This window comes from Nicotiana sylvestris, chromosome 4 (genome assembly GCF_000393655.2).
Source record: "Nicotiana sylvestris chromosome 4, ASM39365v2, whole genome shotgun sequence".
Taxonomy (NCBI): Eukaryota; Viridiplantae; Streptophyta; class Magnoliopsida; order Solanales; family Solanaceae; genus Nicotiana; species Nicotiana sylvestris.
In genome coordinates, this window is record NC_091060.1 from 167004573 (window position 1) to 167016434 (window position 11862).

The 11862-nt window shown below is 40.1% G+C and overlaps 1 protein-coding gene across 2 annotated transcripts; it reads right to left on the bottom strand.

The window, feature by feature from the left end:
- Positions 1 to 1357: 1357 nt before the first annotated feature.
- On the bottom strand, positions 1358 to 11365 carry LOC104218945 (protein ESSENTIAL FOR POTEXVIRUS ACCUMULATION 1). 2 transcript variants are annotated; one of them, XM_070172331.1, is made up of 10 exons: positions 11165 to 11365; positions 8439 to 8527; positions 7343 to 8245; positions 7121 to 7241; positions 6946 to 7005; positions 5756 to 6526; positions 2922 to 5598; positions 2639 to 2832; positions 2460 to 2519; positions 1358 to 2007 (listed from the first exon to the last, which is right to left on the bottom strand). In XM_070172331.1, exons 1-10 carry the CDS (start codon positions 11211 to 11213, stop codon positions 1631 to 1633), a joined length of 5301 nt encoding a protein of 1766 aa, XP_070028432.1. In that variant the 5' UTR covers positions 11214 to 11365; the 3' UTR covers positions 1358 to 1630. The 2 variants fall into 2 exon arrangements, with proteins under 2 accessions (XP_070028432.1, XP_070028430.1); XM_070172329.1 differs by having other exon boundaries at positions 5756 to 6529.
- Between the last annotated feature and the right edge of the window lie 497 nt (positions 11366 to 11862).

Below are 11862 nucleotides of genomic sequence, written 5' to 3' on the forward strand. Positions count from 1 at the left end.
AGTACTTGCAGTAAGACGAAGAGACACTAACGACTACCTGTCAACCTTCCACCCTAATTATCGATCTCCACCCTTTCCTATTGAGGGTCATGATCTCGATAAGTTGGAGCAATAACATGTCCTACCTAATCACATCACCCCAATAATTCTTTGGCCTACCCCTATCCTTCTCTAGACCCGCTATGGTCAACCTCTCACACCTCCTGACCCGTACATCTATGTCTCTCCTCTGCAAATCATCTCAGCCTCGATTCCCGCAATTTGTCCTCCACCGAGGCAACACCCATCTTGTCATTAACTTTACTTCCCAAGTTAAAGTAAATTAGTAGTAATGATCCTTTATGGTTCGTGAATTAATTAAAACACATGAAATGTTTATATTGCTTAGTTTTTTTTTTAATGACGATAATGTATGCGCACTTGACTAGTTAAGCTCATTTGTTGAAAAATAAAAGAATAGTAATTTCTATCGTTAAATATTCAATCTAACCACAAGTTTTCTGCCGCAATAAACCTCACTGTTATATGTTCCAATAAGCCCAACAAAAGCCCCTATGGTCACTAGCGTGCCACAAAACTCATACGTAGTAAAATGATTTAGCTAAAGGTATCAGGAATATGATTGATTGCTTATAAGTCGTTGCATACTTGCATTTTCATCATTGAATAGCCTTCTAAAAGTTAATTTCCAACCCTGTTGTTTCTCTGCATCTTCAATTGTAGCTTCTGGCTAGAGTCAAACCAAACAAATCAGAGAAGAGATCTTTAAGAAGCCCATGTTCCAACCGGCTATAATTCCAAATTTCTACCATCTCCCTCTTTATATCCAATATTTGTAGCAAAAATGAACTGGTGAGCTCCAATAGATCTCCACATGACCACCCCAAAAGCAGATCTTACTGGATTTGTGCACCATCACCACCCCTGCTGTCCATATTTGTGGTTGATCACTTCCCTCCAAAATGCTTGTTCTTTATTATTGTATCAACTTCATAAAGATTGCTGTCTCACAGAATCAAGTCTTTGAGTTTTGCAAGTAAAAGGAATAGATACATCACATATGTAGGCAGAGTCCAAAACACTATTCACCAATACCACCAAAGTAAAGGTATTGAGTCTTCCGCCTTTGCCAAATCTCTTTTCAGTTCTTTCAGTAACACAACTCCAGATTCAATAACCTTGTTTTTTGAACCAAGAGAATGGGGAAAAAAAAGATAAGTTTTCTTGCATAAACCTTCACTAGGTCTTGCAAAATAACTGGAGTTCAAAAGGCTCATACGTACAAGGATGTAAAAACTCGAGAGCAATACAATCAATAACTTTCGATGAGAACAGAAATATAAAAAGGAAATGATAATGCAGGGAGATTAATGAACCCACATCAGCTAAAGCATCACTCTCAGGATGCATTACAAAGTTCAATATTACAAAACACTTCTGGTGAAGGACAAACACGAAAAAAAGCTCTAGGTTTACTCCTGATTGAACCTGATTTAGAAGACCTAAAGTCAGAAATTGTATCACAAAAATTGCTTTTGAGCAGATTAAATAGTACTGCTTCTGTTGCTCGATAATCCTAAATCATTTACAAACATTCTCAACACAAAGTATGTACCATTCCTCATTCTACCTAATCTTCCACAGTCTGAATCTCTCCCATCATTATCCGGTTACTAACCACATTGAAGCCCAACTCTGAAAGGTTAACCTTCTTCCCCTTCTTACCCTTCTTCTTTCCTCCTTTTGTGGCCCCATCCTGCACACTTGAATTACCCTGGTCAAATCCAACGCTGTCAGAAGTCACATCTCTGGCATCTACACCAGTGACCTTCCGAACATTCCGACCCTGGAAGGCCATCTCAAAAACATCCGCAGGCAAAAAGTCTTTATAGTTGAGGAACTTGTCAATGAACTCATGATCAGGATCATAAGAGCCAAGATTCTCAATTAGAAGCATTTCAGCCTCTGATTTGGATTGCTTGAAACAGAACTCCAGAAAGCTGGTATCTGAAGGAACAAGAATTGGTACCACATCAGACAAACTGTCAGTATAGTTCTTTTTTGAGAAAGGACTGTCAGTACAGTTCTATGTACTGTTATAATCTTAGGTTGTTCTACGAGTAAGATTTAGGAGCCATATCAAGGAAAGAATAAACTGAAAGATTCAAGAAATTTCACTACTACGATGTCGAGTTAAAAATATGGGCAGCGCTGTGCACTAAGCTACCGCTATGTGCGGGGTCCAGAGAAGGGCCGGACCACAAGGGTCTATTGTACGCAGTCTTACCCTGCATTTCTGCAAGAGGTTGTTTCCACGCTCGAACCAGTGACCTCCTAGTCACATGGCAACAACTTTACCAGTTATGCCAAGTCTCCCCTTCAAATATAAGGGATGATAATTTATTCAAGGAACTAGAGATATCTAAATCAAGTGAGAGAGCTGCAGCTCCAAAAAATACCTCTTGTACCAATGAGTCTGTCACATTCATTCTCACACCATTCTCTAAAATCCATTGCTTCTGAAACAGTGAAGCAAAGTGTATTAAAACCTTTTCGTCTTCAATTTTTTTTCTAATGAGAAGCAATGCATTACTTCAGATTTTCATTAGGTCCACACCAAAAAACACCATATGGTTACCTGAATGCTTTGTTAGAGCATCCTTCTTCCCTTTCAGGGACGAGTGAGCTGATGCAGGAGACGATGATAGTAAACGCTCTGCGGGCTTACCGCTAACAGACTTTTGCCTGCTCAATGAACCACCAGGATTTCCTTTCACTGGTGTGGTCTTGCTTCCCCAACTGCCTTGATTTCCAAGCTGAGGAAATTCAGACCTGCAGGCATTACAATATATAAAGTCCTACCAACAAAGAGAAGGGAGAAAGAAAAGGGGCGGGAGAAGACAGAAAGAGGGGGGCCATACTGCTTTGTCTCTTGCTTAGGATGATCTACTGGGCCCCAGAACAGATCGTCGTCCACTTTATTCTTTGAATTAGCGCCAGCTTGTGAGTGAATCTGAATAGGAGATGCAGTCTTGGCAGGCGACGAACCAGTGGCAGACCATGATGGACCACCCACTCTGGCAGGTGGATTTGGCACAGATTTCTGAGTTGGCACTGGTATATGCTGCTGTCCAGAAGAGACCTTTTTTTCTTGTTCCTTTAGGATGTCCCTTAAAGATGTGGGTTTTGAGAGTTTCCCAGAGTCAGTAGACCATGCTGGAGCAGGAATAGGAGCAGGACTTGTAGCCTCACCTTTCCAAACAACAAAATCTCCTAGCGAAGGACCAGATGGTATAGCAGGTAGTACTTCCTTGTCTGGTTGTACCTGGCGCGAGCTCTTGACTTTGTCAATAGGACTTGATCCAACAGGGACTTCCGAAGCAGCAGTGGACACTGAGACCTTTGCACCTGCACCCTTAGATTTTGCAGATTTTTTGCGGCTCTTTTTAGTGTCTTTAGCTTCAATGAAGTTGTCATCGTCGTTGACAGGTACAGAAGGTGGAACAAATGTCATATCAGGAAAATCTCTCTCTCTTTCGCCTGACTTGGCCGAAGTGTTGTCAGCCAGTACTTCATGCAATTGACTTTTCTTACTCTTTTGGTTGACAGAAACATCTGAATTGTTCTTACTCTTTTGGTTGAGAGAAACATCTGAATTGTTCTTACTCAAACTATTGTCGGAAGCATCTTGCTGAGTATCTCTAACTAATTTATGATCTGAATTAGTAACAACCCCAGCCCACGGAGTAGATACACTCAAGGAACTGAGGGATGTGGCAACCTCCGTAATAGCTATTTCTGCTTGTGCTCTCCTCTGCTCTTCCTCTTGAATTTCCAACAATGACTTTGGCTTGAAACCAGGAGCAGGTTTCCAAGCTCGCTGTCCAGACTGTACTTGCGTGTTGAACTGTGAAACTGGTGGAATTTGCCCTGTTTCACCTTTTGTCTCCACAGTTGCGTGAGCAGACAATGGGTTTTGCCCTGGATATTCGCCCACAACATCAGCAAAAGCTACTTCAGTTTTGCTATCTCTTTTTTCTGGACCTACAGCTGTAGTTTTTTCGACTGAAACAGATTGTGCATCAGATTTGGCATCAGAAGCAATCACGGCATCAGATTGCAAGGGCTTTGATGGCTGCAACTTAGAAGCTCCCTTCGTTAAGTCAGAAGCTTGCCCCTTGGTGGACTTTTGCTTCTTCGACTTCTTTTCAGATGATTTTTTTACTTCCCGCGGTTCAACACTTTTCAGTTCCTTTGTGACAGAAAGCCCATTGTGTGGATCTCTTTCAACCTGTGGCTCCGAGGGAATTGCAGCTGGCGGTGATTCAAGTTTGTTTTTCTGATGGAGGTCATTATCAACAGCTGGTGGTGGTGGTGGTATAACAGACTTTTCTACTTGCTCAATAAGCGGAAAATGAGAGGCAATTTCAGGAGTGGTAACAGCCAGAGGTTCGTTGTTTTCCGCGCCCTCTAGGGGATGTTTGCTGGCAATTTCTGTATGTGATGATGGGTCAATCATGGCTGTTTCCATCCTTGGGACCTTTTGTTGAATATCATCAATTTGTTCCTCAAAACCCCAACTCCTCTGACTGGAAGCATCTTTAAACATTTGATGTGGCAAGTGCAATGATGAGGTCTCAAAACTACCTATTTGGGTGACATCCTGAGAAATGCTCGGGGGCAAGACAAAGTTTGATGCATGAGCTTCTTCCATGACTGGATGTTGTACTTGTGTATTCATTGAAAACAAATTAGGTGAAGGCTGGAAACGAGTAGGATCCACAGTAGCATTTCCCGCAGATATGCCAGGAGTTGTCAACTTGCCATAAGGTTGTTCACCAAATCGCTGATGAGGATGCGGATCAGACAGCACCTGCGAGAGCAACTGCTGCTGCTGGCGCAACATTAGCTGCTGTTCCTCCTGTTTCTGCTGCTGCTGCTGCTGCTGCTTGAGCATCAACAACTTGTCTAACAATGACAATTGCTGCGGTCCTCCTAGTGCTGCCTGAGACTGTAGCTGCATCAAGTACTGTTGTTGCAATAGATTTAACAACTGTGGATCTTGAACGCCAGATGAAAGTAGCTTCTCAGTAGCCAAAATGTTGGAAGTATTATCCATGGCTTGGCCTAGTAAGTTGGTCATAGGTGGACTCTGCGGGTGTAGCCTTTGTTGTTGCATTCCAAATGCAGATTGAGGGGGCATACTCTGACCTTGATGCATGTCCATCCTTTCCTGTAGCGATTCTAATCCCCCTTGGACGGGGAAATTAGACCATCCACTAACACCGCTACTAATGCCAGCTGATCTGTCTGGTACACCCTGAAGTAGAGACATTAAATCAACATTCTGATTATGGGGCTGCTGACGAACATGTTCAGCCATAAAAGGCAGTTTTGAATGAGGCAAAGGATCCTGAACATTATCCACATTTGGAACAACAGATGGTGCATCTCTCCCAGGCCAAAGAGGAAAGGGCTTTGGTAGAGATCTCTGCCTCTCAAGAGACATCTTTTTAGCCAAGAGATACAGATTATCTCCACTTTCAGATACAATAGGAGGAACGGCACCAGTACTATTTGCAGCATAAGCCGGAATGCCTGCCGAGCAAGAAAAGCAATAACAAAGCATCAGTTGAATATTAAGGAACATCTTTTCAATTTTTGAAGCTTCAATTATTGAAACAAAATATGAGCATAGAAAACAATCATGCAAAATTGTAGAGGAATACTACTGAAAAATAACATCCAAACTAACCTTCAGACTGAGCAAACTTGTCAAGCGGTGCATGGCTCACTTTGCCAGACATCAGCGATTCCAAGAATCTATTCTCAGCCTCTGTTGCTGAATGCTTGTAATTCAGTTCTGTCTTTACCTTATCAATCTCAGTTGAACCTGCATGAAGTTTTGTGAAGCTGCTCAGGTTCAACCCCCCTGGAGCATCTGCATTTGGCTTTGGTGCTCCAAATCCAGGTGGTGGCCGAGCCTTAGCACGCAAGTGGGGCATAACATCCCCCAGCAGAGAAAATGGTGAATCAGGCGGTGCAGCAGCTAATCGAACTTGCAAATCTATGCCAAAATATCCAGCCTCAAACCATCCAATAATATCACTACCTGAGAAAGGACCTTGAATAGCACCTTGTGGATCTTTGTATAATAGAACTAGGTCCTCCGGAGATGACTGTGAAAGTTTCCTCGTTTCCAACTCTTTGTCCATGACTGCAGACAATTGCCTTTTGAGAACAGTATCTCCAAACTGCCATTTGGATCCTTCATCTTTGGCATAAGATGGATCTGTGAAATCTCTTTCCCATTCTGTATTCTTATCCTTCTGGCTCTGTAGCCAGCCAATGTCAGATGTTTTTGGCCTGACATCGGATGGCCTTTCCCTAGCATCATTAGCCACCATATGTGAACGTGCACCAATTGAAGGAGACCGCCATATGCCACCGTGGAGACCAGGTGTGTGTCCTGGTGTGCTTGGATCTCTATTGACAGACTCGCTTTCTCTATGAGGAATATTGTCTTCTACTGAAAATGAACATAAATAATAAGTTCAAACAATCTACTGAAACCCAATTATAGATAAACAAGCATTATAGACAGATCTTTTTAACAAGTAACACCATAATTCAGAAGCAACTCTCTCAGAAGACAACTCTGTTTACTGAAAGATATATACAACTAACAGATTAGCTTATGTATTTGGATCTCGAGGTTTCAACAACAAGACATCCAAACCATAGTTGACATTTAAGATTTTTAATTGACTACATCCCGATGAACTGCATAGTACATCAAGGGACAAAAATCCACAAATATATCTTCAACACCTAATTTGGGATCAGAAAATCTCTTAAAATTCTGCTTATTCTCAGATTTAGAACTGAACCCATATGAATGAAGTTTTTCAAAGGAAAAGCCTTCAGGATGATTTGAATAACCACCTTTGGCATTGTCAATACTTTCTTCTCTGGAATCATCAAGTGATAAATCTTCTCTGCTACCTGAGCATTTGAGAAAACAATGATGACAATCAAAACCGTAGCACAAACCAACTAATTTGGGATCTTAATTAATCTAGATTCAGAAATCCCCAAAAGCTGATCTAACAATAAGTACCTAGTTTGTTACGCCTTGGCTGCGTATAATCAGTTGAGTTTCGACCTAATGTTCCATCTTTAGTAACCTGCGGAGCTCCACTACTCAGAACATCCCCCTTATCAATTCCCTTCAAGATACCCTATACATAAATTTGAGCAGTCAGACTTCATCCAAACAAACTAAATATCAGATTAAAATCGTTATACTAAGTAAATATATTCAAATCTCTCTGCATGTTACCAATTCCTCAGGACTGGGTGCACATAATGCGAGAGGTTCCAGAGGTTCGTCTTGTGTAAGTGAAGGAACTTGCACAATCCCATCTGAAAACTTGCTACAAGACCGCATGTCTATCACTCTATACACATCAAGCATTTTTATCCGGCTATATCGTAAAGGAGAGGACACACTTTCAGCTTTCTCTGAGAATGACCCAAATGACTGCAAATGAGGAGAGCCTTTATTCACGGGGCTCACTCCAGAGAGAGCACGACCTCTACCAAGAGAAAAAGTAGTGGTGGCCCCATCTTCACGTCCACGGCCATGAGAAAATGTAGGAACCTGTTTGTTTGGCGTCGAACCCTGATGAAGAGATTCTGCCCTTCCTCGGCCGTGAGACGTAGATCTCCATGGCCGATAGTGGTCATCCTCTCTCTCATCCTTTCCAGAAAAGGCAAGACCTTGAGACCCCTTTTCAAGATGCATCTCAGCATCTTTGCTAGGGTTGCTCCATTTCTCACGCACAGCATCACCTTCCTTCTCATCAGGCCCCCAGCGCGTGTTCCACTTGCTCTCTCGACGCTGATCGTGATTGCTTTCCCTATTTCCAGAATCAGTCCATCTTTCACCTGGAACACGTCGTCCTTCTCCATGATTTCTGCCAGAAGAGTCAGACCAGCGTTCCACCTTGCGGCCCTCACCAAGCTCCTTATCTCCCTCCCTCCAGCGGTCCCTTCGAACAGCAGAATTGGTGTCCCTTTCTTCATCACGCCAGCGGTCCCGTCGACCGGGTTCCATATCGAGCACAGATGGCCTAAAAACATCTTTCTTCTTTTGATTATCATTTGTATCGTCACCCATCCCTGGAAATTTTGCTAACTCAGAATGAATAGCATAACCGGGATGTGTACCGAGATGGTTGTCCTGCATTTAAACACCAAGAGATGACCAAAACATTTGTGATTTGACTCATTTATGAATTAATAATTCAACAAACCGATACCCAATTTAAGCAGAAACCCTCAACTGCTTATATCATAGCTCTAAAATACTTCTCAAAAAGGGGGAAACGGTACAGGATTTAAACAAGGAAAATCCAAAGAAATAATGAACACACCCCGGTAACTATCCCAGCCTTACTCTCCCCTGGCTTTGGCAGGAGCCACTGAGGTGAAAGTGGGATGGAATTGTTGGGTCCTTGCACATCTACATGTATCAAAACAAAGATAACTTAGCAATAAAGATATAATCTTGCATAACGACAAATACAAATTGGAATCAAAACACCCTTTTCATTATTTCTGTACTAATGTTAATAACGAAAATATAAGACGCTACACATAAACCCTTTAAGTAATTATATGAAACTTCTACCATTCATGGAAATTCCAAGGGGTCCACATTAAAAACTATTTACAGGAGCAGGGAATTTGCAAGTCTTGTAACTGATCAAAGGCGTGTAAAATAGAGAAACAGAATGATACCTTCAAGAGATAACATCCCACCTTCAACTTTGAAGTGCTCAATGAAAATTCAAAGCTTTACCAAAAAATGCAGTAGATTTATATAAATCAAATAGCAACATTAGGATACCTAACTTACACGCAGAAGTAGTCACTTCTTATCTCTCACAAATACAAAAAGATACTAGCAATTGTATGCTCTGGTTCTCCTTATTGGTAAGGCCACTTTAATCATGCCTAAATTCATTTCCCAACATTTGTTCTTCATTTCAATTAGAGCGTAATCCAACACTATTTCATATTATTACCATCAATATACCTGTACACTTGGAATCAAGATAACGGTGGTCATGATGGAAACAACATTTGAAACCAGATGAAATCCAAATGTCCAACTTAATTGAGAAACACGTAGTACCAGTATAAAGTGGCTCTCTTTATTAAGCCACATCATGTGCCATAAGAAAATTAACCCCCCCCCCCAATCCTTGTTAACCATACAAGTTATCTTTATATTTCCCCTCATTGCACTAATGATATTCCCCAGTTTTCATCTCCAATTCACACTATCATCACTTAGCTAGCAAAAGACACGAAGACATGAGCTATGTCTAACATGGTTGTAAGCATAGCCAATGCGTGTCATAATTAAGAGGTTAGTTTTTCACATACTGCATTAAGCTTCCTCAGAGAATAAAAATTTGAAATTTGACCCATGTAAATTAGTCAATAAACAGGTGCAGACAAATGGTCGTGACAGGCAAGCAGAGTAGTCAAAAGTGAAACGAGCCAATGTATATCGGGGCTTCAAGCACAAAGCCAAGTTAAAGCACGGGCTTCGCAAAGAAAAGTATAAATAAAGAGAAGCCAGAAAATGGAAATGTAATATAAGAAATATAACTATAGAGACAAACAATGATTATTTTGGTGAAGAAGTGCATGACTTAACACCTTGATGCCTACACTAAAGCGCCAACAGCGACGCAAATGCAAAGCACACATCTTAAGTTTCATTTAGTTTCAAGTTCTAAGCGTGCTTTAGCAAGCCTTCAACAACATTAGTTTGCAAACGGTTGCAGGAATGTTGGAAGTGACTATTGGGTGTCTAGGGCCCAATATATCCACAAGATATGTAACTGTAAAAATTTATATGTTAAGATGGATACATAGCAGCACAAGATTGGACAAGATTAGAGTCATCACGTCCAACAAAAGTTGAAAGTATCACACATAGAGAATAAGACTAGAGAAAGTAGTCTCACATGGTTTGACAAAGTTCTATGTAGATCTCCACGTGCATTGTTCTTATATGCAGCAATATGAGGATTAAAGTTGATAAAAGAGGAAGAGGCAGACCAAAAACCATAAAGAGGAAATTGACCAAGGACCTACAATTTCACGGAATCAATGTGGACATAACTAAAAACAAAACGAAATTGAAGCAACGAACCCATATACGTGATATCTAGCTGGTTGGGTTTAAGGCTTCCTTGTTCTTCTTGCTTTATATCAGGCGTTTGCCAAAGTCTTTTCATTCTAGTAGAGACTCATATATCCGTGTTATGTGTGAGATTTAGAGGACTTTTAGCTAAAAAGTATTTTTACTACAGAAATTAATTAGACCTGAATAGAGTTGAATTGAAACAACTAATTCATATTGACTACCCAACGAATTCGGTATTGAAGCGTAATTGATTGATTTAGTTTAACGAGTGTAAATAAACAAAAGGTCAACCTAAACAACCAACCGAAAAAGAAAAAAAAGAACCTCAACAACCAATCTCGCATTTCTTTCTTTCTCTGGAGCGGGTGAGACACGTAACAAGTCTAATGAGCATTTAAAAGAAGTATCAGGAGCATAAAGGTAATGCATCTGGACACTACAAAGCAACTAACCAAAACATACAACATCATCAAAGAATCATCATTAAAAACACTCAAACATGAGACCAGCCTGCCGATTGCTAAGCAGCATTACCAGCTACCAACATAAAGTCGATTTCTTTGAGGATAAAAGTAATGGTAGGAACAAATGTATAGGGAAAAAAGGAAATTTATCAAACTTGATAGTCATAAACTAATAAAACAAACACAGAGACAGAATCTACGTATTATCAAACAAATAAAAATCATCACTTTATAATCGAGTGATATTTTCTATAGCAAAAAAATCAAAAAACTGCATTCTCTGTTCCCGAAACTCAACCAATATAAGAAAAACCCTAAACCTACAGTTGGGAAACAGTAGAACACACATAAAGGTACAATCTTTCGACACATTCATAGCGTTACACAGGGAGAAATGAAAATGAATGCTATCTATGAAAGTTTAATTTGAAGCTGAGGAAGTGCAAATTAGTAAATTAGAATTTAATTTTACCTTTGGAGATCTGGTTATGGGGAGAATCGAATTCAGTTTTGTCACCCATGGCTGATTGATCGGAAGGAGAAAAAGAGAAGAAGCGCTCAAAGAAAACCCTAATTTTCTGCTGCTGTGATTGACTGACTGCTCGCAAGACAGGAAGAAGAAGCTTAGGCGGGTGAATATAGGGCAAGGGTAGTGAGAGGGTAATCGAAAACCTGGGTTACGTTTAATGACGTGTCACCCTTCGGCGCAGTTTAGCCATATCCCCCCTATTATTTTCAACTAGTGTATTAGCGCGGCTATGAAAAAAATTAAATTATGATATAATATTAATGTCATAATTTTTATAGAAGAAAATCAATCAATACTAAACAAACAAAATTTTCATGATTCTATCAATTTTGTAATTTTTGTAATATCTAATGCAAAATATATAAAACAAAAGACTCTGTAATAAACATATAGACTAAATATTAAACAATCCATTTAAATTAATATATGTGAACATTGAGTAATAAAAGAGAGAATAAAACAAAAGAAATAGTAGAAAAATAGAAAAAGAAATGTAACCAACCCACTATTGTTGGAATCATATTCCATAATTTTTTTCCTAGCGTTTTAATTCTAGCTTACCATAAATATTGTTCAAAGAAGTTATCGCTCCTAATTAAAAGATGATAGTGGTATTGTTTTTCCAACTATTAGAGGTTAAG

Bases quoted from the DNA above. Each gene is read 5' to 3' on its own strand.
- LOC104218945 (XM_070172329.1), bottom strand. From the start codon at position 11,213: ATGGGTGACAAAACTGAATTCGATTCTCCCCATAACCAGATCTCCAAA. The intron at 8,528-11,164 runs GTAAAATTAAAT...TGATACATGTAG, and splicing joins CCATAACCAGATCTCCAAAG to ATGTGCAAGGACCCAACAAT. The intron at 2,833-2,921 runs GTATGGCCCCCC...TAATGCCTGCAG, and splicing joins CCTAAGCAAGAGACAAAGCA to GTCTGAATTTCCTCAGCTTG.